This window comes from Ictidomys tridecemlineatus, chromosome 2 (genome assembly GCF_052094955.1).
Source record: "Ictidomys tridecemlineatus isolate mIctTri1 chromosome 2, mIctTri1.hap1, whole genome shotgun sequence".
NCBI lineage: Eukaryota > Metazoa > Chordata > Mammalia > Rodentia > Sciuridae > Ictidomys > Ictidomys tridecemlineatus.
Window position 1 is genome coordinate 44,116,969 of NC_135478.1, and position 27,660 is coordinate 44,144,628.

The following is a 27,660-nucleotide window of genomic DNA, read 5'->3' on the forward strand; positions in this document are numbered from 1 at the left end:
CAAAAAAAAAAAAAAAAAAAAACAGGCTACACTGGCAGTCAAGATAAAGCAACATGTGGGTTTCTCTTTGTCATTATAGGCTGATAGGAGTACATTGCCAGCAATAAACTGACCTGTGAAGATAACTTTCAGAAAGAAAAAGAACAAATCAATTCTACAATCAGAGCCCAATTTCAACTTGCCAATTGACACACAAAATCCATGGCAGAAGTGCCACCAGTAAAGGGAGAATCTAGCCCTTTCCTCCTTTCCGTTTCTTTTTGGGGGGGGGGGGGGGGCGAGCACAGCAAACTAAAAGTACAAGACATATGTGCTATCTTATTTCTAAAGTAAGTATTTCAGAATTTTTTTCATTCTAAGTGAACAGTAACACCCTCTCAAATCTTATTGTGTAAAAATGCCAGGCACACGGTGAAGTTTCTCCATACAACTTAGAACTGCTTCCAACACCATTTTTAATATAGACGATTTTATTGTTGAGTGTGTTTATATATATAAAATATTACATTTTCCAAAATCATATTAAGCTTAAGCAATCACTAGAGCATCATCCCCAAAGCACAAAACACAGAACACAAGGCTTTTATTTTGATGAGTTTATCAGGGCCAAGTCCGCAGCCAGCGGCGCAGCAGTCCTGGAAGGCGCCGTCCATCACAAGCCGTGCACAGCTCGAGTGACAGCGGCCAGTTACCGCCGCTACACCCGCACACTAGGCGGGGAGGTCGCAAGCAGGCTTGAGCACCCATAACTGGCTTCGCCGATGGCTCTCCACACACAGCCTCTCACACCTCCAGAAGAAAAACTAGCCATTTCCTTCCCTAGCATACCGAGCCTCCGAAATCCATTAACAAGACTACCGGGGTTCTCCCAGTGTCTGCATTTTCTCCAGATTGGGGATTTATCACCTCACACCATCGCGATAAAAACAGCATCTTCCGTCAAATAAACAGGAGACGTGGCGCGTACGTGACCGCCAGCCCCACAAGAGGCGGCGGCTCGATCTCCACCCGCGGCCCTCGGCCCAGCCACGAGGGCCTATGCGGGCCTCGGGCTGCGCACAGGGCCTCCGATGCTCGGGGTGCGGCCCGCGGCCGGGGGGCGGGGGGGAGACACCTGGGCGGCGGCGGCGCCCACCTGGGCCGGGGCGGGCACTTGCGGCGGCAGCGCCAGGCCTGCGGTTGGCCCGCCCGGCTTTCCCACATCGCCCGCTGCCGTCGCCCGCGCCTCACCTGCGGGCTGTCCTCCAGCGTCTCCTCGATGGGCAGCTTGTCGATCCCCGGCATGGTGGCGAAGGGAGGGCGGCGGCAGAAGACGCGGCGGCCGCCCACAGATTAGCGCGCCTGCCCGCCCTATTCTAGGCGCAGCCGCCGACACCGCCCGTGTAGCTCCTGCCAGGCGCCCAGGGGCCGCGCGGGAAATCCCGCCCCTCGGCCTCCCTGTCCCTCCTTCCAGAGCGCCCATTGGCTCGTGACGATGCCCGTCAGCACTGCGGGGCTGGCCGAAAGGTTCCTTCGCGGCGCGGGGCGCTTCAGCTATAGCTGGCGGCAGAGGCAACGCTGTCCGCCAGGGGTTGGAGGCATCCTTACGTAGATAAAAATGGTAGGGGAACGTCTCCACACCACTTCCCACCGCGGGTAACCAGCCTCCTGTGAGGACGTCTTTGGGAAATTTGAGACAGTGTTTCTTCTGCATCTTATTTCGTAAGCGACCTTGGAAAAAAAACCCCACTGCTGGCGCCTAAGTTTCATCAAATTATAACCTTCCGAGCCCAGCCCCAAGATGTCTGTGAAATCTGAAGTTGTGTCATTCACAGGGCTTTCTGGTAAATTTGTCGGCAGTAAACTCAAAATTATTTTCCTGGACACTTGGATATCTGTATACCCTGTTTAAAACACGTGACTTTGTTGCCAATTCTTGAGTTCCTAGGAGGCCTAGAAGCCTGACCCATTGAAATTCCCACTTCCATATTTTTTTACATCACAAAGGAAAACATGTTTTTAAAAATCAGGATACACTTGGTTAACTGTGTTGACAACTGACTAGCGTTTCTGTTCAAAACTTTTGGAAGAGGTTTTAAACAGCTTCTTCAGTCTCTAATTTTACAGTCAAGTGAAGCTTAAATAAAATGAAGATTTAACAAGCTGAGGGGTAGAACTCTGGCTTTCCTCCTCTCTTGGTCCATCTTCTCCAAACTTATATTGCCTCATTTATTTCTCTGTCGAATTGTAAGAAGCTTTCGTCAGCAGAGAGAGAAAATGTCAAATAACGAGTTTACCAAAAATCTAGCCATTAAAACCACCAATCTATTCCATTTTCATTCAGAAAGTATAAGATGGTGAGTGAAGATCACTGGTTCTACAGATATATTAGAACAAATCCAGAAACCGTGGCTCAAGTCCAAATATGGAATTACATATTTTAAACTAAAAGATTTTTCCATGATGGCTTGAAAGAAAACACAATTATGTTTTAAAATTTTATCCGGTAAATTTTTTATTACAGTTTCACAAATTATCTTTAGTGTTATGTCTTTCAATGAGAACTCTTCCCTTAGATCTTTTACCAACTAGTCATTCTTTTGAAGAGATCTTTAGTTTTTGATAAAGGTGATTTCAAGTCAATTCTTAAATTAGGTTAAGGGCTCCCAGTTGTGTTATGGATTTTTAATTCTTGGTATTTCTTTTCTGTTCTGCCAACAAAAGCGCCATGCATCCTGACTCCAAAGAAGGAAGACCTGCAAGGTGAGTGACTTTGGTTGAACTGTTATTTAGATTTTAAGACCGGTGGTGACACCTGATAATAATCAGGAGTAAGAGGCAATTAAAAAACAAAGTATAAGGACTGGGGTTGTGGGTCAGTGGTAATTTTATATATAAAACTTTATATGAAAGAAGAGTAATTATGTGGTGTCATCAAATTAAATAGTTTCCATCATTTTATGTTATGTGCATTTAAACAGTGTTTCTATAAAGTATTCTTAAGAGGCTATTATGTTATCAGAGAAGGGCATGGAATTCTTGACAAGGTCAGCTTGTTAAAAAACAAACAAGAACAGATTAACTTTCAATTAGGTAGAGAGCTCCTTTAGTCAAATTATAAATATAAGGACTGGGATTGTGGCTCAGTAGTAGAGCGCTTGTTTAACACATGCACGGCACTGAGTTTGATTCTCAGCACCACGTAAAATAAATAAATAAAGTTATTTTTAAAAATTATAAACCTAGAAAGAAGCTTCTTCTGTTTGAATCCTTTAGCTTTATACCACTGTATACCGTGCTTATCCAAAAATAAAATATTTCCTATTTTAAAGCATCTTTAAAGCTGCAGAATTTGCAGTCTCCTTTGATAACCTGTTTCAGTTTAATCAGCCTAAGTTTTGTACAGTTGACCAAACTCAGTTCATTTTAAGCCCATTTCCTTTTATATAGGAAATGAGGCTTGTTCAGAGAATGCCTCAGGGGTTACTGGAGACTGGTGTGTGGGTAGCATAGTAAAAACTTTGGGCAGCTGGTTAATTTTATGGATGGCAAGTCAGGATTAAACAACATCCACCAAAGAATTCTTTGAGATGTTTCACACATATAATTCATTGAGACAGTGCACACATGTAATTTACAACCAAAGGACATTCAATCTTATAAATAGATTTGTTAATTATTAGTCTCCTAAAATTTATTTGGTCTTCTTATAATTAGATTTTTACATGATATTTCTTGAAGTTCTTGTCTGTGATCTGTAATAGAAAAGAATCCAACAATCCAAATGTCAGTGATGGTTTAATTTTCAAAATTATCCCCTAGATCCTCTAAACTTAGGCACATATAGAAATCATCTGGGCATGGTGGAGTTTGCAGGGAGATGTTAAAAGACAGATTCCCTGAGCTCTGCTGGAAATTCTTTTTTTTAATATATATATTTTTTTAGTTATAGGCGAACACAATGTCTTTATTTTATTTTATGTGGTGCCGAGAATCAAACCCAGTGCCTCACCATGCTAGGCAAGTGCTCTACCTCTGAGCCACAACCCCAGCCCTGGAAATTCTTTTGTAATAAGTCAGAGGTAGAGCTGGACATCTCTCCAGATGAGTCTGATGCAAGCAGTCCTCAAACCACATGTTGAAATTTTTATCAAAGATGGAGAAAGACCGCTGGGAGGCAGCAGGATTGCAAGTTCAAAACCAACCTCAGCAACTTTGCAAGGCTGTAGGTAACTTAGTGAGACCCTGTCTCAAAATAAGATATACAGGCTGGGGATGTGGCTCAGTAGTTAAGCATCCCTGGGTTCAATCCCTGATACCAAAAAAGAAAAAGGGGGGGAAAAAAAGATGGAGAATGCCCATTTCACTTCCCCCCCCCCGCAAAAAAAAAAAACTCTTATATTTAAGAGAATTTAAGAAATCAGAGCTAGGGGTGTAGCTCAGTGATAGAGCACTTGCCTAACATGTGCAAGGCCTTGGGTTGGATCCCCAGCACCACTACCACTGCCCCCCCATCCCAAGAAAAAGGTCAAGTAAATGTTTAGAAAAAGAATCCTAAATTCCAGCTTAGGATGGCACCATTTCTAGAATCATGTAGAGAGCCTGGAAATCACCTACTCAAAATTTCCTCTGAAAGATTTCATCAATTTGAAATGCTGGGGAATTCATGCTACCTTTAAAGAGCATAATGTACAATGTGAGTACTTCTGAATATTACTTGATAGATCACTCTTTAATGGGACATACTTTAACAGCTAATTCAGTTGTTTTCTTTTTAATATCCAGCTGTAATGAACCAAATTCAAGAAATGGGTATATTAATTGATAATTTTGGAACTTGAATAATTCCATCTATCTTAAAATATTAGACTAGTGATAGCAACTGGAAAACCTTGAGCAATTGGAAAGCAGAAGAAAAAGTCTTGAGTAGTTTGCAAAAAGAGGTGATAGGGCAGCGAGAATCAACTGGTTATTCCTTAGCAATTGCAAGGCAAATTCTGTAGCTTCTACTTTCTTGAGTGTAAAAAAAATAAAACCAACTGGATGTGGTGATATATGCCTGCAATCCCAGCATCTTTGGAGGCAAGAAGATTGAAATTTGAGGCCAGCTTCAGCAACTTAAACACTTTTCAAAATAAAAAAATAAAAAGAGCCAGGATTTTAACTCTATGACTAAGCTCAATCCCCTATACCAAAAAATAAAGAAATAAATAAAGGAATGTTTTCTAAATAAGATCATGTTTATTATCTTATAGAATTCAGATGCTGTTTTTTTTAAAAATATATTTTTTTTTAGTTGTAGAGGGACACACAATATCTTTGTTTATTAATTTATTTTTTATTTGGTGCTGAGGATCGAACCAGTGCTTCACATATGCTAGGCAAACCCTCTGCCACTGAGCTATAGTCCCAGCCCCCAGATGCTGTTTACATAATATTATCATTACCCACATTAATGTTTTATCACTTTGATTTAGGGACTGTGTAGCAAAACCCAAAACTTAAAAATAAGCAAATAATCTATTTGAGTCTGTTTTCTGTTGCTAAAAATTAGTACTATAGACTAATTTGTAAAAAAAAAAAAAATGAAAATAAAAAAATAAAGGTTTACTTGGCTTATGGTTCTGAAAACTGGGAAATTCAACATTGGTAGCCACATTTGATGAGGTCCTTTTTGTTGGTAGCAACTCTAGCAAAATTCCAATGTGACACAAGACTCATGGTGAGACAGAACATCTTAGCTCACATCTCTCTCTTCTTTGTCTTATAAAGCAGTAAGTAGTTCCTTTGTGTATGTGGGGGAAGCGGTGGTGCTGAGGATTGACCCTATGGCTGCTATACCACTGAGCTACATTGCTGACCCTATTTAAGTATTTGTTTATTTAAATTTTTTTGAGCAGAGTCTCACAAAGTTACTAAAGCTAGCCGCAAACTTGTGATCCACCTGCCTAAGCCTTCTAAATTGCTGGAATTATAGCTCTGTACCAAAATGCTGGAATTTCTACTTTCATAATATTGTACCATGGGGTTTAAATTTCAACATAAGTTTGGATGGGAACATTCAAACCATACCAGATGTATTTTGATATTATAGAAAAAAAGTATACCAACACAATTGCTCAAACAGCAAAGACTATTACCACATTGACATATTTGGGGTTTTGTTGTTTTGTTTTGTGTGTTTGTATAGGGAGGAGGTGTAGAAATGCCTTAAGGTTAAAAGACAAATGGCATTTATTATACTGCTGCCACCACAGGAATTCTGTAAACAGACAAGTTAGAGTAAAGAAGTTGCTATTGGAGAAGTCAGAATGTCTCATGACTATTTAATGTTTGAAAACATTTTAGGCAGGGTATGGTGGCCAATGCCTGTAATCTCAGAGACTCCAGAAGCTGAGGCAGAAAATCAAAAGTTCAAATCCAGCCTCAGCAACTTAGTGAGACCTTGTCTCAAAAAAATAAATAAATAAAATTAAAAGGGCTGGTGATGTAGCTCAGAGGCAAAGCACCCCATAGTTTAATCCCAAGTATCAAAAAAGCAAACATTTTAATTTTTACAGAACCACAGAAGACAATTAAAAAAAAAAAAAAGAACAGAAACAGAATTAATTAAACCAGTAGTATTTATCTCATGGCTAATGCAATCTGAGTTTAACAGCATATCCATCTACAAACACTAGATGGCACTATTAATTTAGTTTGAGGATTCAGACTGCCTCAGGAAATGACTGTTTCCTTCCATACTTACCAAATAATGAGCAAAATGTTAAAAATCCCTGTCCTTGTACAGCTACTGTTTAGTAGATATGGTAAGGAGAAAAACAAACTTAAGTAATATTAAAAATGTGATATGGAAATAGAACAGGAAAATAGGAGTAGTGGACAGTTAATTTAAAGTTAACATTTTAAGTAGGTTCTTCAGGTTGGGTTCACTGAGAAGGTGACATTCAAACAAAAACATGAAGGATGCCAAGCATGGTGGCTCATGCCTGTAATCCCAGCAACTTGGGAGGTTGAGGCAGGAGGATGCAAGTTTGAGGCTAGCCTCAGCAACTGAATGAGACCCTGTTTCAAAATAAAGGAACAGAAAGGGCTGGAAATGTAGCTCAGTGGTAGAGAACCCTGGGTTCCAATCCCTAGTACAATAATATAAATTAAAGAAAAAAAGAACTTGAAGGAGTCACACGAATGAGCCATGGGAGCATCTGAGGATAGAGCATTGAAGTAAGAGGAACCGGGGCTGGGGATGTGGCTCAAGTGGTAGCACACTCGCCTGTCATGCATGCGGCCCGGGTTCAGTCCTCAACACCACATACAAACAAAGATGTTGTGTCCGCTGAAAACTAAAAAAATAAATAAATAAATATTTTTTTTTTTAATTAAAAAAAAAAGTAAGAGGAACCATTTAGAACAGAGGCCCAAAGCCTTAAGGCAGGAGTGGCCTAACCTAGCCTGATTCAGGAATTACATAGAGACTAGAGTATTGGGAGAAGAGCCTCCAGGAAGACACCCAAAGAAAAGGGGAGGGAAAAGAGGCCTAATCGTGTAAAGCTTTGCAGCCTACTTTGATTAAAAAAAACTTTGGCTTTGACACTGATTTGGTCGAAATCAGGTCACCTTTAATAGAGATTGTGATTTGAAACAAATGTTGTGGAAGCTGAATGAATTAGTGATATAAGATATTATAATTTACAGGCAAGTTGACATTATCTTAAGTAAACTTGGTAGTTTATAAGATACATTCATTTAAAGGAATCATTTACAACAGTTATGTAACCAAATCACATTCAATAAAAAGGACCAAAAACAGTGTCTTAAGAACAGAAGAAAGACAATGATTTAATCTAAAAATGAGTATATAGTTTTTCCTCTTCCTGAATAATTCAGTGCTAAAATCATTAGGTAGGGTCAGGTAAATTAGAAGTCTATGCAGGATGAGGAAGCCGTTGGGGCCAGAACAGGGCATTGGAGTCCAACCAGGGTAAGGAGGGGTAGTGTGTGTTGTCAGAACACTAGAAGGGTTCCAGGAACCATGATGCATACCTATAATCCCAGTGGCATGAAAGGTTGAGGCAGGAGGATCACAAATTCAAGGCTAGCCTTAGCAACTTAGACTCTAAGCAACTTAATAAGACCCTGCCTCAAAATAAAATATAAATGGGGCTGGAAATATAGCTAAGGGCTGGAGTTTTGGCTCAGTGGTAGAGCGCTCTCCTAGCATGCATGAGGCACTGGGTTGGATCCTCAGCACCACATAAATGTAAAATAAAAATATTGTGTCCACTTAAAACTAAAAAATAGCTATATTTCTTTTTTTAATATTTAAGTGGTAAAGTGACCCTGGGTTCAATCTCTAGAACCAAAAGGAAAAGAATCCTCCCCCCCAAAAAAACAAACAAACAAAAACCTAGAAGAGCAAAGAGGGCATTTTGGTGGAGAGGCAACCCGGGGCAGGAGACTGGCACAAAAGTTGGCAAGGAGAGTATCTACACAAGAGAGCAGTTTTAGAACCCATACAGGATGAATTGGGCTTTTGTGTAGGATGGGAGCCTGGTATAAGATTTCAGAACCCAAAATATGAAAGGAGAATCAGGAAAAGATGGCAGATTGCACCTCAGAATGAGGTAAACAGGGCATCTATGTAGAGAGTGTCTGGGTCTGGGGTCCAAGCAGAGAGAAAAGGGCTTTTGTGCATAAGGTATAACCTAGTATTGGGACAGGGTATTTAGTGTTGAAGTGGGTAAGAAAGGCTTTCATGAAGTAGGACAGCTCAGGTAGAGATGTCAGAAACTCAAGTGAGGGAAGAAGGCATCTCTGTAGGTAGTGGCAATGGAAATTTGGTTACATGTGTAGGGTATATTAAATTAAAAATTATTTTGAAATGTGGGATGGTATGCCTGTAATCCCAGTGGCTTAGGAGGCTGAGGTAGGAGGATCACAAGTTCAAAGCCAGACTCAATAATTTAGCAAGACCCTAAGCAACTCAGTGAGACCCTGTCTCTAAATAAAATATAAAAAGGGCTAGGGACGTGGCTCAGTAGTTAAGCACCCTGGGTTCAATCCCTGGTGCCAAAATAAATAAACGTGTATGTGTGTGTGTGTGTGTGTGTGTGTGTGTGTGTGTATACATACACACACACACACATATGTATATATAAACACATTTATATATATATATTTTTTTTTTCTTTTTTAGGATAATAGATGCAGGTTTCTGTCAGAGAACAGAATTACATATATGTAAGGGGAGAAAGCATGAACCCAGTGTTGCTGGGATTGGAATTAGAGGTTTCTATGTGAATTTGTAGATTTCAATAAAGAATAAAATTCTTTAATATTATTCAATATAAGAATAAATATATTGGGGCTGGGTTGTGGCTCAGCGGTAGCATGCTCGCCTAACACATGCGAGGCCCTGGGTTCGATTTTCAGCACCACATAAAAATAAGTAAACAGAATAAAGGTATTGTGTCCAACTACAACTAAATATATATATATATATATATAATATCTATATAATCTCTCTCTCTATATATATATATATAGAGAGAGAGAGAGGGAATAAATATAAGCCAGGTGTGGTGGCTCACTCCTGTAATCCTAGCAGCTGGGAGAACTGAGACAGAATTGCAAGTTCAAGGCCAGCCTCAGCAATGGTGAGGCACTAAGCAACTCAATGAGACCCTGTCTCTAAATAAAATACAAAATAGGGCTGGGATGTGGCTCAGTGGTTGAGTACCCCTGAGTTCACTCTCTGGTTCAAAAAAAAGGAATAAATATAGACGCTGGAGTTGTGGCTCAGTGGTAGAGCACTTGTTGGCATGTGTGGCATTGGGTTCAATTCTCAGCACCACATAAATATAAAATAAAATAAAGATATTGTGTCCATCTACAGCTAAATATATTTTTTTAAAAAAGAATGAATGTAGGGCTGGGATTGTGGCTCAGTGGTAGAGCACTCGCCTAGCACGTACGAGGCCCTGGGTTCGATCCTCAGCACCACATAAAAATAAATAAATAAAATAAAGATATTGTGTCCAACTACAACTAAAAAATAAATATTAAAAAAAAGAATGAATGTAGTCGGAAATGTATATATGTATCATATTTGTTTCCTAACTCTTCCATTGAGAGGGTCTGGGAATAGAAATGACCCAACAGCAATAATCTCATATATAGCCCAGATCTTCACTCTAAACCCCATTCTCCATTAAAAATAACCAGGACTTGTTGAAAAAGTGGCTGACCCTAGAACATAAAACAAATACAGAATAAGGTCTGTCTGGGATGTCTTGTAATGCCAAAAAGTACAAAGTGCTCAAAATGATATGGCAATTCTACATAAAAGTAAGCATGAAGAGCCAGGTATGGTGGTGCATAGCCATATATGGTGGTGCATAGCATGATGGCACATGCCTGTAATCCCAATGACTTGGGAGGCTGAGGCAGGAGGTGGTGTATAGCATGATGGCACATGCCTGTAATCCCAATGACTTGGGAGGCTGAGGCAGGAGGATTGCAAGTTCAAAGTCAACTTCAGCAAATTAGTGAGACCTTGTCTCAAAATAAAAAATACAAAGGGCTGGGGTTGTAGCTCAGCAGATAAAAGCTCCTGGGTTCAATCCCAGTACAAACAAACAAACAAACAAAAGTATGTAGTATGAAGAAGTTTTCCCATAGGCAAAATTGGGAAATTTGAACAACACAAAAAATAAAATCAGTTTATAACTCATTAAATAAAGTAGGAATCTATGAGTCCATAATGATGTAAATAGATGAGTAAATAGAAAGTTTGGTAAGAAACAAAATATTCACATGAGTTTAAAATATCTCCCCCATGAAATTCTATATTATAAAGAGGGAAAGTATAACTTTACAATAGACAAGGCTATCAGACACCATCTTAATCAAATGCTCCAAATTGAACATCTCAGTAATGGGACAAATTGGAATGATGTGCTGCCTGACAACACAGCATCACTTATGTGACCTGCCTACCAAAGATGTCCAACTTAACATCATCGTAAGGAAACATCAAATGACCTTAAATGAAGGAAATTCTACTGAATGACTATAATCTTCAAAGTGTTGAGATCATGAAGGTCCAGGAAATACTGGGGTCTGTTGTGATTAAATAAGACTAAAAAGACACAATTGAAGGGAATACATCATTCCAAACTGAATTTGATTGCTATAAAGGATAGTATTTGTGAATTATAATTGGTGAAACTTGAATGGAGTTTGATGATTAGATGGCGTTAATGAGTAAATGTTAATTTCCTCCTTTTGATTTCATTGTGATTATGTTGGTAGGAGGGAATATTGGGGAGTGATAGTGGCTAAATTATATTATTATATTGTGTGCCTGTACAAATATGTAACAACAAATCCCATTATTATGTATAACTATGATGCACCAATAAAAAATGTGAGGAAAAAACCCAAATAACACAATTAACAAACGGGCAAATGAATTAAACAGACAAATATATGAAAACATGTTCAACATCGTTAGCAATTAGGGAAATGAAAATCGAAATTACACTGAGATTTCATCTCACACCAGTGAGAATGACATTCATCAAGAATACAAACAATAATAAATGCTGGAGAAGATGTGAAGAAAAAGGAGTACTTTTACACTGTTCATGGGATTGTAAATGAATACAGCCATTTTAGAAATCAGTAGGGAGGCTTCAAAAGACTAGGCATTGGGCTGGGGTTGTGGCTCAGGGGTAGAGCGCTCACCTAGCACATGCCAGGCCCTGGGTTCGATCCTCAACACCACATAAAAATAAATAAACAAAATAAAGGTATTGTGTACAACTAAAAAAAAAAAAAACTAGGCATGGAGCCACCATATGACCCAGTTATACCATTCCTAAGTATTTATCCTAAAGAATTAAAGCCATCATCCTATTCACAGTAATCAAACTATGGAGCCAGCTGAGGTGTCCATGAACAAATGAATGGATAAAGAAAATGTAGTGTATGTATCCAATGAAGTTTTATTCAGCCATAAAGAAAAATGAAATTATGTCATTTTCGGGAAAATGGAAGGAACTAGAGATTATTATGTTAAGCAAAACAAGCCAAACTCAGGAATTCAAGGATCATATATTTTCTCTTATATGCGGAAGCTAGAGAAGAAAAAGGAAAATAAAGGTGGGGGGCAGGAATCTCATGAAAATCAACAGGAGATTAGTTGAGGAAAGAGGGTGTGGGAGGCAGTGAGGGAGGAGGGAAGTGTTGGGGAGTGATATTAGTCAAATTATATTGTGTGCATGTATGAATATGTAACAACAAATCCATCATTATACACCAATAAAAAAATGTGGAAAGAAAAAAGTAAAAATGTTTGTTGTGATCAGAGGATTGTTTTTAAGTTGTTTAGAACCATAACATTTATCCCCCAGAAACAATGCTATACATTACTATCGGTTTCTTGGGTTAACTGACAACTCCCACTTAATCTACAGTGATTAGATTAAATGGCACCAGAGTTTAGTCCTGAGCCCCTTGGAGCCCTAAATCCTAAACTCTTTATCTTTGAATATTGAGTCCCGAGAAAATCTGAGTCTAATTTAGCTCAGCTCTGAGTTTTCTTTTCTCTACTACCAATTTGGGAAAGACATAAGGACAAAGGATATTCTAGGTGGAAGTGTTCATTGGTCAAGATTTTTTAGAATGAAATTATGGCAGCATTCACCAAATAATAATTTCTTCTTCAAAGACATTTTTCCATGGAAAAAATTTTGGGACTGGGATTGTGGCTCAGTGGTAGAACACTTGCCTCGTACAGGCGGGACCTGGATTCAATCCTCAGCACCACATAAAAATAAAGGCTTTGTGTTGTGTCCATCTACACCTAAAAAATAAAATATTAAAAAAAATTGGAGACAACTATGTACCCATTAACAGGGATGTGGTTTGATAAATTATATAGTGTCAAGCAGTTACTGAATAAAGAGGCAAAGCTATACTTGCTGACGTGAGTAAGGGCATGAGATACAAAAACTAAATTTTTTGCAGAACAGTGTGTATGTCTGACTGGATGAAAATGTGTGTATGTGTGTTTGCATATCCTCCTATTTATGAAATGACATTTTAAAATGACAGGATGCTAGAGTTTTAGCAAAGTGGTAGAGTGCTTGCCTAGCATGCATGAGGCCTTAAATTCAACCCTAGCACTGAAATAAACAAACTAGCAAATAAAACAGAAGCATTAAACCATCAGTAGTGGTAGTTAATAGATTAAGGATTAAAGATTGGGTAGAAAAAGATTATCTTATTTTACTCTATGTAGTAATGGTATAGAAAGATTTTTTTTTCTTTTTTCTTTTTTGGTACTAGGGATTGAACCCAGGGCACTTAACCACTGAGCCACATTCCCAGCCATTTTATTTTTTATTTTGAGGTAGTCTCGCTAAATTGCTTAGGGCCTTACTAAATTGCTGAAGCTGGTCTCAAATTGCAGTCCTCCTGCCTTAGCTTCCAGAGTTACTGGGATTACAGGCATGCACCATAATGCCTGACTGATTGAAATGATCTTTTTTTTTTTTTAATTTTTTTTTAAATATTTATTTATTTATTTATTTTAGTTTTCAGCAGACACGACATCTTTGTTTGTATGTGGTGCTGAGGATCGAACCTGGGCCGCATGCATGCCAGACGAGTGCGCTACCGCTTAAGCCACATCCCCAGCCCTGAAATGATCTTTTTTAAAAAAGAAAAAAAAATCCACTGGTGCATGCCTGTACTCCTAATGACTCTGAGGCTGAGGCCGGAGGATCACAAATTTGAGACCAGCCTCAGCAATTTAGAGAGATCCTGTCTCGAAAAATAAAAAGAGCTGATGATGTAGCTTACTGGCAAAGTGCCCTTAGGTTCAGACCCCTGTATGAATGAATGCATGCATATGTAATTTTGATGATTTCATATCCAGTTTTAAAATAAGAGCCTCATATATGCAAGACACAATAAATAATTTTAACTGATTTGAAAATGAAAAACTGTACTCTTCCTTTACTCTGAAACTTTACTCTTTTGAGATTTGAGAAGACTAAAATATTTTATAAATGTTATAAATAAAGTGAACTTGTTCAAGCAACCTTTATTTAACATCTTCTGTATAATAAGTGCTGTGCTGGGTACAAGGAGAGAGAGAACCACATATATAGTCCCTACTCTCCTGAATGTTATAATCATTGAGAAAGGCACTGTGAGACTTTTTTATTTATTTATTTATTTTTGGTACCAGGGATTGAACCCAGAGGCACTTAACCACTGAGCCATATCTCTAGCCCTTTTTTTGTATTTTATTTAGAGACAGGATCTAGAGACAGGGTCTAACTAAATTGCTGAGGCTGGCTTTGAACTCACAATCCTCCTGCTTCAGCCTCCCACGCCACTGGGATCCAGGTGTGTGCCATCGTGCCCAACTGGTTTCCTGATTTCTTAAGACAAAGCAGTAACAGTCCTTGTCTCCTAAGGCAGTGTGAGAATTCCATGAAATAATCCATGTTGATGCCTGGCCCCCATTGATCCCTCAGTGCTGGAGTGCCCCTGCCCCCTAGCCACAGGCTAAAGAGTGATGGTTGGTGGATGGCTGTCTACAGAATACCACTTCCAGTATTGGGTGGGAAAAACTCAAAGCCCTGCCCTGGAACAAGACAGCTTCCCTTGAGAGCAGTCCCTGCCTCTCATGGCTCCTCAGGAAATGTAGCCTTGAGGAGAGTTCTGTTGCAACATCATTTTGAGATGAGATGTAAAGTCTCCTTTGCTGCATTTACAATGTTGCAGAAGAGCTTGAGACACTGAGCAAATTTGGCTTCCAGGCTGAAAGGTGGATTGGTGTGGTCTCAGCGGAAGAAGTAACCTAGGTATGGGATGCTTGTTTTGTCCCCTGACCCTTTGCCACTGACCATGTTATATTGGCACCTCCAGGACTCTACACTCATATCCCACTACCCATCTACTTCTTCTTCTCCTTGGATCCACATCTTCACTCTTTCCTTATTCCGGGCCTCTCTATAATGCCTTGGCTGGTGAAGTTAGCTGTGATGGAAGCAGATGTGAATTGTTCAACATGACTCAGGATTTTAGAATTTAAGGTCAGATTTTTTAGATTAATATCCCATTTCATGTTTTCTTAATTTTTTTAGTTGTACATAATTTATCTTTATTTATTTTTATGTGGTGCTGAGGATCGAACACAGTGCCGCACACATGCTAGGCAAGTGTTCTTACCACTGAGTTACAACCCTAGCCCCTTAATTTTTTGTTATAGAAGGCCATAATTTTTTCTAATTTGTAGATTGCCCTAGAATGATACATATATCATTTACAGAAAACTGAGATTACCCTTTCAACATTAAGAAACAACTATAATAATACTGAATTCATTATATTTAACATACCCATACAGTTTATAAGTGTCATCTCTTGCTAGTCCCATCCATTCTTCTATGCATTTGTTCACTTATTCAACAAATATTTATTGAATGTCTGCTTTGGCATGATCCTAGGGAACACTAAAGGTATAGCAGTAAAAAAAAAAAAAAAAAAAATTTAAATTTATTTTTTGATGCTGGGCATTGAACCCAGGGCCTTGCACACAGTAAGCATGCACTTTACCACTGAGTTATACTCCTAGCCCTAATAAACTTTTATATTAGAAATCACTTTTATATGGTATATATATACAATGGAGTATTAATCATAAAGGAGAATGAAATTATGGCACTTACTGGTAAATGAGTAGAACTGAAGGCTATCATGCTAAGTGAAATAAACCAAAATGAAATAAGCCATAGGTCAAATGTTTTCTCTGATATGCAGAAGCTAGTTCAAAATAAGGGGAGAAAGAGAGAAAGGCGAAAACGGGGCGGGCGGGGGGTGCGGAATTTCATCAAAATAGAAGAAAGATGGGTAAGCTAGATAAAGGAGATTGAGGAGGATGGGAAGGGACAGGATATAGGGAGAACAGTAGAATGAATATGACCTAACCATATATATCCACAGGATAGTAACAAAACAAAACAACAAGTAAAAGTAAATAGCAGAAATTTCAGTAAAAGGACCAGGGGGAGAGAGGAGGACATAACTGATTACTGAATTAGAGCAAATTATATTCCAAACTTTTATAATTATGTCAAAATGATTCCTAATGTTATGTATAACTAAAAATAAACAATAAAGTTTTAGGAGCTCCAGTGGCGCAATCGGTTAGCGCGCGGTACTTATACAACAATAAAGTTTTAAAAACTTAGGGGCTTGATTGTGGCTCAGGGGTAGAGCACCTGCTTAGCACGTGTGAGGCACTGGGTTTGATTCTCAGCACCACATATAAATAAATGAATAAAATAAAGGTCCATCAACAACTAAAAAATTTTTTTTTAATTTAAAAACTAAAAAAGAAATCACATTTTAACATTTAAAAATATTGAAAATCGGGCTGGGGATGTGGCTCAAGTGGTAGCGCGCTCGCCTGGCATGCGTGCGGCCCGGGTTCGATCCTCAGCACCACATACAAACGAAGATGTTGTGTCCGCCGAGAACTAAGAAAAAATAAATAAATGTTAAAATTTTCTCTCTCTCTCTCTCTCTGTCCCCCTCTCTCTCTCTCACTCTCAAAAAAAATTGAAAATCTTAAATCAGTGTAATTCCTATGCAAAAATAAGAAAGGGATAAGTGTCATTAAAGCTTTGCATATTGCTTATTTTTCTTACTGTGCTCATAAACTTGAGCATAATATTTGTGTGTCTAATGTACAGAAATATCTGCAAAAACACCTAAGACCTTGGATGAATTTCCTGATGTTAATGATTAATTGAAATACACAATTGGAAAATAAATTATCAAAATTTAGGTGAATTTTCAAATTAATAAAATAAGTCAAAACAAACTTTTCAATTTTCTCTTCATATTTAAAATATATACTGGCTGGGTTTAGTGGTGCATGTTTGTAATCCTAGTGGCTTGGGAAGCTGAGGCAGAAGGATCACGAGTTCAAAGTAAGCCTCAGTAATTTAGCAGGGCCCTAAGCAATTTAGCAAGACCCTATTTCAAAATAAAATATAAAAAAGGATATTTTTTAACCACCCCTGAGTTCAATCCCCAGTACCACACACAGTGCACAATCCTATAATCCCAGCTACTCAGGAGGCTGAGGCAGGAAGATAGCAAATTTGAGGCCAACCTGAGCAACTTCCTTTTTTTGGTACTGGGGATTGAACTCAGGGGCAGCCAACCACTAAGCCACATCCCTAACCGTATTTTATTTAGAGACAGAGTCTCACTGAGTTGCTTAGTGCCTCACTTTTGCTAAGGCTGGCTTTGAACTTGAGATCCTCCTGCCTCAGCCTCTCAGCCACTGGGATTATAGGCGTTCACTACTGTACCCCACTCAACCTGAGCAACTTAGCAAGACTGTGTTTCAAAATAAATAAAAAGGGCTAGGGATATAGCTTTGGTAGAGTATCTCTGAGTTCTATAAATAAACAAGTAAATAAAGTTCAATTATATTATTACTAAATCTCTTATTCATCAATATGTCAGACTTTTATTTATCATATGAAAATAAGTGCAGAGGGCTGGGGTTGTGGCTTAGTGGTAGAGTGCTCACCTAGCATGTGTGAGGCATTGCGTTTGATCCTCAGCACCACATAAAAATAAATAAAAGTATTGTGTCCATCTACAACTAAAAAAATATATTTAAAAAATAAGTAATAAAAGATATTAGTGACAAACACAAGATTTTTATAATGTTTTTATTAATTTATCAGCACAGTTTGATGTTGACATCATGAGCTCATTGGTGAAGATCTTACAGTGGACATTAACTGGTAAAGTCAATAGAACAGAGAATTTGGAAACAGAAAACGCAAGTCAAAACTATCCTAGTTGCACTTTACACTCTAGCCTTAAGTTTGGTTTTCTCAACTACAAAATGATGGAATATTTGTATCAAGACTAAATACAAATATGCTAAAATGTTTTAGAAGTTACAAAGGACTAGAGATATTTTATATTCATATTCATTAAAAATTATGTTAAATAACTAGCATTTATTAAAAAACAACATAAACCTTGTTAATCATGAAACATCATTCTCATGCAAAAATATCTGTTTTCATCATTACTATTTTCATCATTACTGTTTTTAGCATTGCTTAATTTTAGGCCAGCATTGCCCAGTAGAACTTTCTGCAGTGGTGGAAATGTTCTTTGTACTATTGGGTATGGCTATTAACTACCTTTGAATATCTAAATTTAAATAAGTTTAACAGTCAGTTTTCCATTTACACCAGACACATTTCAAGAGCTCATTAGCAACATGTGACTAGTGGCCCCCATATTAGACCACTTAAATGTAGAATATTTGCCTCAGAAAACTCTTGGATTAGAGGCTCTATTGATCTAGAATAATCATATATGTAAACATCATGTATTTATCTATTCATAAATCTTTTATTTTTTATGCATTTTGAAGCAAGTTATAGATATCAATATATTTCTCTTTTAAATTCTTCTGCATATATAACATTAACTGTTCAATACTGTTTATGCTTTTAGAGATAAAAACATAGTACTATGAAGTGAAAAATCTTAGGTACCAATCAATGATTATTGACAAATGGATACATCTGTGTCATCCAAACTCCATCAAAATATATAACATAAAAATACAGAGCCCAGGGCTGGGGTTATAGCTCAGGGGTAGAACACTTACCTCGCACGTACGAGACCCTGGGTTTGATCCTCAGCACCACATAAAAATAAATAAGTGAAATAAAGGTATTGTGTCCAACTACAACTAAAAAATAAAAATAAAAAAATACAGAACACAAAAAATTTTCTCATTTTTCTTCACATTCAATTCCAACTTCTAGTCCCACCTTCTGAAAAATTTACCCTAGTAGAAAAATGGGTTAAGGACATATCCCATGATTTCACAAAACAGAAATATATACTGACCAATAAACATATAAAGAAATAATGTCCAACCTTATTTGAAGAAATACAAAAAAGATTATTTTGCCTACCAAATGCACAATAATTTTAAATGATTATAATAAAGAATATTGGCCATACTGTATAACTTATCCATTGAATACATTTCAATAATTATATTTTTTTCATTTTATAATTTTCATTTGATTCTTTTAAAAATCTTCCCAGTCATTCCTGATCATTTTATTTTGTTTGCTCCTATGTATGATTCTAACCTTTAGTTTTTTCTTTTCTTTTTTTAGTGCTGGGGATTGAACCCAGGGCCTTGTGCATGCAAGGCAAGCACTCTACCAACTGAGCTATATCCCTAACCCAACTTTTAGTTTCTTAAACTTTCATTTATAATTACTCTATATTCTGTACCTGATAGTTACAGCCACATCTGAATTTCTTTAGACTCTATTATTTGTTAGTATTTAGATTTAACTGCTGTAACATAGAGACCCCAAATAGCAAGATAGACATTCTCTGTCAGAATAGCTAGTCCAGTAATGGTATGAAATATCCAACCCACAATCATTAGGATTCCAGGCTCCCATCTCTTTTATTATACTGCCATTCTCAACACCTCTATCTCCAGCCATTTCATCCACAGTACAGATAGCAAAAAAGGAAAAATGGAAACAAGAAAGGTGATAGCTGGACTTAAAACTTACATTCATTGCTTCTACTAGTTATTCACTATACACCAATGTGGAAATGTATTTATTAACCTTTACCTAAAAATTATGTCACTGCTAAGGGAATATGGAAGAGATATTGGGAGAAAACTAGCAATCTCTGCTATGAGGTGCAAATCTTGTTTCTGCTGTTTTTCCTTCATGGTGGCTGGTCTTGTATGTCTGATTATCTTTGACTATAAACTTATATTTGCTTGCTCTTAATTTGTAAGAATCTTTTGAACCTAAATTAGAAACAGTTTCCTCCAGAGAGGATTGGATCTGTTTTTGCCAGGAACCAAGAGGTTGATGTTCCTGGCCTGGAATGAGTGTCTTCAGTTCAGCTCTCTTACCTACTGCTAGTCTAAAGGTTACTAGTATAGTTTCAGTGATGCTAAAGATATTTGTCCTTGGAGGCAACTCCACATTTACTATTTGGTTACACATCACTGCTCCCAATTCTGATTTCAGTTGCTGGTTTTTGGTTTTATTTTGTTTGATAAACACAAGTTCCCTTACTTTCCCTTCCTTGTTGGAATCACAGCAGTGTACTTATCTTGCCTATATGTTTAAGTAACTGGAGTAGAAGCTCAAAATGTACCAGCAAGATTGGTTTATCCTCCTGAGCTTCTGACATCACCATAGCATCATCCCTGGGGTAGCTACTGTCCTTCAATTTGAGCCCCAGAATGGACACACATGGATCAGACCCCAACAGATCCCACAACTTGTAGCTAAGTCAGCTGTGCTCAAACAAACATTAACTGATCTGCAATTTTGTGAGTTGAAAAAAATTCAATTTTAAGCCATTGAGATTTGTACACATAGCATTTGGATGAAATAGCTCACTGATTCAGAAGTAAAAGAACATGTCTCACTAATGAATGGAACATAGAGATAAGGGAAAGGGAAGCATTAAGAATGGTTGTTTTTTGGCTTGAGCAAATGCTATCTATTGGGGTTTGAAGGCGTAGGCTGGGAGAAGAAAAGTTGGAAAGAAATGAAGAGCTCAGGTTTGGATAGCAAGGAACTGCTAGCTATATGAGTATGATAAGCTCAGGGCTGGAGCTCTAAGTTTGTGATCATTGGCAAAGAAATGGTCTTAAGAGCCAGATTTGCATGACATCATTCAGAGATGGGAGCTGCATACAAGAAAAGTCTCAGATTGGGTCTAGGGTCCTCTAACATTTGGGTGTTGGGGAAGAAGGAGTAGCTACTAAGACAGGGGAAAAATGTGGAGATACGGAAATAGAATCAACAGAGAGAAAAAGGTCAAGGAAAAGAGGGTGAGGAATCCCTTGTGATTCCTACTTCCAGACTTCCTTACAGTTTTCTATCAACAAAGCAGGCAGAGGAATCATTTAAAAACACAAGTCAGTTCATGCTGCAACTCTACTCAAAAAATAGCTCTAGGGGCTGGGGTTGTGGTCAGTGGTAGAGTCCTTCCTAGCATGTGTGAGGCACGGGGTTTGATCCTCAGCACCACATAAAAATAAAGTTATTGTATCTATTTACAAAAATTTTTAAAAAATAGCTCTGCATCTAAATAAAGGTCAAAATCTTTACCGTGGCCTGCAGGACCCTACATAGTCTGTTAGCTTTTCTTACCTATCTGATCTCAATATCTACTACTCTCTCCTGTGCTCACTTTGTTCTAACCATGTTAGACTCTGCTTCCTTTTCACAAAAACACCAGGCACAATCCTGCCTTAAGGCCTTTACATTGGTCATTGTCACTATCTGGAATGTTTGTACCCCATGTATTCTCAAGGCTCACTCCTTAACCTCCTTCAAGTATTTACTCAGATATCACCTTTTCAATGAGGCCTACCTTTCCCCTTTTTAAAATTGCAACCTCTTTCCCAGCACTCCTGGTGTCTCTTGGCCCACTCCAATTTTTTCTAAAGCACTATTGCCTTTTACCTCATTACCTGTTTGTTTATTGTTTGTTGTCTCATCTCTCTAGGATTTCTGTTTTCTTTACTTCTTAACATTCAAAATAGTACTTAGCTAGTATTAGGTGAAAGGATAAATGAATGACAAACTGTGTCAATGCTGCTGAGAGGTTCTGATGAAGACAGAAATGTATCTACTAGGTTTGTTAATAAGGAAGTTACTGGCAACTTTGGCAAGCTTAAAAGGTAGAGACACAGCCAGACTAGAAGGAAATTGAAAGTAAATAGAACATTTCTGGTCTGGCAATACACTGGGTCATATTTCTTGAAATACCCTCCTTTAGATTCTAGATAAAACTTAAGTGCCATGAAGTCACAGCAAGAGTGTGTGTGTGTGTGTGTGTGTGTGTGTGTGTATGATTGTGTGTGTGTGTGTGTATATATATATATATATATAATGAGGATTGAAGAATTGGAACCAGTTACTCAGTTATTCAGTAATCCTACAACTTCCTAATAAATTACATGTCTCTCCAAACTCAGTGTTACCCTTTTATTTAAGGGTCATCATCTCCAGCCTCTATAAACAATTGTTTTTACCACTCTACTCTTCATACCTTGCCTAGCACATAATGTATGCTCAGTAAATACATGTTGGATAAATAAACTCATGTCTTGTTCCCCTCTTGCCTTTCCTTATAGTAACCAGAATGAAGTTTTTTTTTTTTCCTCGGCGCTGGCCACCAAACCCAGGTATTGCACAAACTAGGAAAAGAATTTTATCACTGAGCTATATACACTCCCAGACCCAGTGTGTGGTTTTAAAAATATATCCTATGAATCACTTCCAGCTTCAGACCCTCCCTGACTTCCCTTTGTACCATGAAGCCCATCCATTATTAAGCCTGGCCAAACTCTCTGAAAGCATCTGGACTTACTAACTCCACTCCACCTACGTCCTTTTTCTTCCTCAAATATTCCAAGTGTTTTTCAACTGCAAGACCTTTGTACTTATTGTTCCCTCTGGCTGCCGTGCTTTTTCCAGGTTCTTAGCATACTGGCTCACTCCCATTCTCAGCTTTAGGTAAAAATGTCACTTCTTTGGACAAGCCTTCCTGGGCCACTGACACCTCACCATGGTTAAAGACATCTGCCCCTCATCATTACCTTGTTCAATGTGTTTATCATTCTCTGAAATTACCATATTGTGTTCATCACGGAACACAAGCACCTATAATAGTGTCTGGCACATTTTAAGCACCCTATAAAAATCCATTCTGTGAGCATATAAGAAAAAATTTCTCACATTCTTAAATTCTTTCCGACCTTTTATTTTTATCTACTCATTTATATGTAAAAGAGTGTTTTTAATTCCAAATAAAATCAGTTCAAGCTGAATAAAAATGTTGGAATGTCCTTGTTAATACAGAAGCAATTAGAAAGTGAAGTTGCTTTACCATCCATTACAGCTTATTTGTGTCTTGTTCCTCTGAGGCACTAACCTGAGGTATGAGGATCTCAGTGAAGCCTGCCCAAGCATCGACCCCTCCACCTCCTGGTAATGATCCATCTTACCTGGCTCACCTGTTTCCTTTTCTCATGCTTATTCTTGGCTAACCTACCAAATAATTTACATATAATTATTGTTTGTTGCCTATCTGTCAACTCCCACACCACCCGGAACCATTGCGCATTTAATGAAGACAAAGATTCTATTCTATTTTTTTCTGGTACAATTTGTTCAACCAGTTGTGGAATGAATGAATGTCTCAAGAAGAGAAAGAAATCTGGGAAAATCTTGAGTTCTCTCTTCCTCCTAGTCTTCCCAGATTGAGGTCACCCCCACCTTGGCACAGTCTATTTAAGACACATGGAATTTGCAGGGAAATGGATGGCATTAGAGCAGATTATGCTAAGTGAAGCTAGCCAATCCCTAAAAAACAAATGCCAAATGTCTTCTTTGATATAAGGAGAGTAACTAAGAACAGAGGAGGGAGGAAGAGCATGAGAAGAAGATTAACATTAAACAGGGACGAGAGGTGGGAGGGAAAGGGAGAGAGAAGGGAAATTGCATGGAAATGGAAGGAGACCCTCATGGTTATACAAAATTACATACAAGAGGAAGTGAGGGGAAAGGGAAAAAAAAAACAAGAGGGAGAAATGAATTACAGTAGATGGGGTAGAGAGAGAAGAAGGGAGGGGAGGGGAGGGGAGGGGGGATAGTAGAGGATAGGAAAGGCAGCAGAATACAACAGACACTAGTATGGCAATATGTAAATCAGTGGATGTGTAACCGATGTGATTCTGCAATCTGTATACGGGGTAAAAATGGGAGTTCATAACCCACTTGAATCAAAGTGTGAAATATGATATGTCAAGAACTATGTAATGTTTTGAATAACTAACAATAAAAATTAAAAAATAAATAAATTAATTTAAAAAAAGACACAAAATCTTCACAAGATGTTTACTGGTTTATACATCCTCAGAATGATTTTAAATGTATATGTATAAAGCCATTCTTCTGTGTGCCTGTTGATGTTTTGTAGGTGTGAGATACTTTGTTCAACCCCACAGCTTGCATAAGGAATTTATCTTAATATTTGTGATATGATAGGATAAAATCTGATGAAGTTGAGCCCCATCTTATGGAGGCTATTTCATCTGTAAGTGAAGACTGCCTTTTCTCTTTCCTGAAGAAAAGTCTGACAGTCTTTTAAATGATGGACTAAGCTCTGCCCTTAAATTTATCTTCAGGAAGGTACTGGAAGGGCTGGGGATGTGCCTTAAGTGGTAGCTCGCCTGTCACGTGTGCGACCCGGGTTCGATCCTCAGCACCACATACAAACAATGATGTGTCCGCCGAAAACTAAAAAATAATTATTAAAAAAATTCTCTCTCTCTCTCTCTCTCTCTCTCTCTCTCTCTCTCTCTCTCTAAAAAAGAAGGTACTGGAAGAAGAGCAGAATATAAGAATTATTAACTATTATACCTTTTTGGGAGAAGAGCCACCTCAAAATCTTTCCAAATTAGCAGCTATAATTTTCTTTTAATTTCAAGTTTTCTTGGGATCATGAAATTAAAATATTCTATTCTTACATTTTTGTTTTTTGTTTTTTGAAATTTTTTGTAAGCCTTATCATCTTCCTGAAATCTCTTGACCCCAGTCCCTCAAAAGATCAACAGAGCAGGAGATATAGCTCACTGGTAGAGTGTCTGCTTAGCATGGTAGGCCTTGGGTTTGATCCCCAACACCAAAAGAGATAGAGAGAAAAGAGGGAATTTTTTTTTTAAGAAAGTATAGTTAACTGGAGCTGGGGAATAGCTCAGTGGTAAAGCACTTGCCTAGCATGCACAAGGCCCTGGTCCTGGGTTTCAATCATCAGCCTCACAGAACAGTTTACTATGTTCTTTTCTTTGAAACAACCATGTTAGGGAGAGAAATTATTCCCTTTAGTTTGAATAGTAGTGCTTCTGAATTGCTTGGAAGTAGTTACATATGAATCTTTGTATAAACTTGTATCTCTCTCATTTAAAAGAAGAGATGAAGGAAAGGAATTAGCCCATTAATTATTTAAAATACTTGGTGCAACTATTCCTATGAATTAATCCAAGCACTTGGAAGACAATTACACTCAGTATTAATAACTTTGCCAACCTTTTCCAGTATGCTGCACTCCAAATACCATTGTGTTTTCATTGACAACATTCACTATTACATATGCATATGAAAAACAGGCATTTTCATCAGAATTACTGTAATAGTATTAAGAGATTATTATTTTTTCCAATTTGCTTGGAAAAAATTTACTTAAATTAGATTATTTATTACTTGACTGCTTTCCTATCTTGCCTGTATGTTTAAGTAACTGGAGTCCATAGAAGTATAAACTTCAGAATATAAAGCATGATTTTATACATTAATGATTTCAAATAAAAGAGGAGGGCTATTTTCCTGCATCACTTCTTTCAAGAAAGTTAAATCTGTGTTCTGCTTAGGAGAGATAACACTTTTTGTCCCTGTAGGTGGCCCCCCTGGTGTAGCCATTAGTTGCTAATTACTTGCAAACAAATAAACAATTAACTCCTTAAGCTGCTGGCTGGGCAAGAGTTCATTGACATGCTAAAACTTTCTAAAACAAGATTTTAATTAGTGACGTTCTAAATCCAGCCCCCTTGTCAGCCGAGCTATAAATTGAGCTGCAGGAAGATTCCAGCCCTGTACGAGAGGGGCCAAGCCTTAAGAAAGGCCAGAGCTTTTGCTCTGTAGCCCGTGAGAGGATGTCTCCCAGCCTTCATGAAGGTGCTCAGCTTAGGGAAAGCAAACCCTCACCTTGTTCCTTTTCAATTGAGAGCATCTTAGGACTGGACCAGAAGAAAGATTGTGTTCCATCCATGAAACCTCACAGGCCCTGGGCAGACACCTGCAACTCCTCAGGTATGCTAGTACTTAATACTTAATTTCATTTGAGTTTTAGTTTGTCCTTTATTTCCCGCTGCATACAGTTAGAAACTATGATTTCACTCATGATATAGCTGAAGCATCTAGCGTTTGTAATGCTTCCATCTGAGTCCTATCGGAAATAAAAATGCCTTAGATCTTAGTGGGTATAAGTTCACTCACAGGCAATGCTAAAAGTCTGCATTTACTTCAGAAAATTTGTTTATTTGAATCATTAGATAGTCTATACCTATATACACTGAAAAATAAATAATAAAATACAAAATGCTTTCTGTCACCAAGGCAGGATCTTCATTCTGGCTTTTGAGTTAATGAAGGGGCAGTTCTTTTGTGAAACCCAGGATTCCACTAAGAAAATTAAAGACAAGTTACTGAAATTACTTCTTATAGAACTTTGTGGAACATAGTATTGGCCACATAAGATGGGATTTATTTTTCTGATTTTAGAGAAAGATGCTAACCTATGTCACGGCTCGAGTCTTCCCAATGGGATCTCATTTCCTTGTATGGTGGATCACCCAATGCCAGAAGAAAGAGCTTTGAAATATGAAAATTACTTTTCAGCCTCAGAAAGATTATCTTTGAAAAAAGAGTTGAGTTGGTATAGAGGCCGAAGACCTAGAACTGCTTTTACCCAAAACCAGGTGGGAAGTGTTTTCATCCATTAATGGTAATACAAAGCTTTAGTTGATGTTCCCTTGAGCAAAAGGCTATTCATTCACTTTGGGATCACAGTTTTAGAAGCCTTGTTAATGAAACAATAGACTATCATATTTTAACAGTTTCTGGATAATCGCTTTAAAAGCGGTATTTAAATTAGTTGCCCAAAGATTGAGGGCATTTATTTTGTTATACAAATTAAAAGCCCATTTTGGTGACTTATGGAATATCAACATTTTAAAGAATTTTTTTATTATTCTAGATTGAAGTATTGGAAAATGTCTTTAGAGTAAACTGCTATCCTGGAATTGATATCAGAGAAGACTTAGCTCAAAAATTGAACCTTGAAGAAGACAGAATCCAGGTAATTTTCAAATTTAGATGTTACTTGTGATGATTGAAATATTAATAATAATAAAATAATGTTTCTGAGACCCATCTTATTTTTCCTTAATTTTAGATTTGGTTCCAAAATCGGCGTGCAAAACTGAAGAGATCCCATAGAGAATCACAGTTTCTAATGGCGAAAAAAAATTTCAACACAAATATCCTGGAATAGGTAGAAAATTAAACATGTGAAATTATCTTCCAATTGCAGAGCATGAGAAATAAATGCAAATATCAAGTGTTAAAAATGTAATGTTTTTTTTCCTGCATTTAGTCTAAATATTATCCTTTTTTTAAAAATGTTTTGTAAATAATTATGATTATATCATGGTACACATTATATTTGGACACTGTTGGTTACAATAAAGACCTTTCCTATATATTTTAATAAAAATTTTCAGAAAAGCTAGCTATTTTGTAAGTGAGCAAAGTTAATCTGATAAATTAGTATGCTAAAATCAGTAAACTCCTAATTCCACAAGCTGGATACCATTTACAGAGTATTTCAAGTAAAATAATCCAATCTACTTCAATTAGTTTTCTTCAAACACATTTGAAACATGATTATGCTTAACCATATTATAAAATATGATTTATTCATGAA

The 27,660-nt window shown here is 37.6% G+C and overlaps 2 protein-coding genes across 17 annotated transcripts in view; one reads left to right on the plus strand and one right to left on the minus strand.

Moving 5' to 3' along the window:
• The window catches only part of Appl1 (adaptor protein, phosphotyrosine interacting with PH domain and leucine zipper 1), an 80,280-nt gene extending 78,851 nt beyond the window's left edge, over window positions 1-1,429 (minus strand). For 6 of the 7 annotated variants that reach the window (XR_013434440.1, XR_013434442.1, XR_013434439.1 and 3 more), the window contains exon 1: window positions 1,231-1,427. Coding sequence is in view for 4 of the 7 variants with exons in the window: in XM_078038355.1 (XP_077894481.1) it covers window positions 1,231-1,284 (54 nt within the window). In the remaining 3 variants the exon portion in view is untranslated. Of the gene's footprint in view, window positions 1-1,230 lie in introns of all 7 variants that reach the window. The other variant, XM_078038353.1, reaches the window with a different exon arrangement.
• Window positions 1,398-27,660, plus strand: Hesx1 (HESX homeobox 1). Of its 10 annotated transcripts, none has more exons than XM_040289783.2 (7): window positions 1,398-1,823; window positions 2,704-2,742; window positions 17,766-17,825; window positions 25,911-25,985; window positions 26,457-26,653; window positions 26,932-27,033; window positions 27,130-27,660. In XM_040289783.2, the coding sequence occupies exons 1-7, from the start codon at window positions 1,781-1,783 to the stop codon at window positions 27,226-27,228; spliced, it is 615 nt and encodes a 204-aa protein (XP_040145717.1). In that variant the 5' UTR covers window positions 1,398-1,780; the 3' UTR covers window positions 27,229-27,660. The 10 variants fall into 10 exon arrangements, with proteins under 10 accessions (XP_040145717.1, XP_040145718.1, XP_077894483.1 ...); XM_040289784.2 differs by having other exon boundaries at window positions 1,462-1,701; XM_078038357.1 differs by lacking the exon at window positions 17,766-17,825 and adding an exon at window positions 23,017-23,105 and having other exon boundaries at window positions 1,462-1,701.

Coding starts and splice junctions, on each gene's coding strand:
- Hesx1 (XM_040289783.2), top strand. CDS start 1,781: ATGTCTGTGAAATCTGAAGTTGTGTCATTCACAGGGCTTTCTG. Junction 25,986..26,456: donor AGACACCTGCAACTCCTCAG/GTATGCTAGTAC, acceptor TTCTGATTTTAG/AGAAAGATGCTAACCTATGT. Junction 26,654..26,931: donor CTGCTTTTACCCAAAACCAG/GTGGGAAGTGTT, acceptor TTATTATTCTAG/ATTGAAGTATTGGAAAATGT.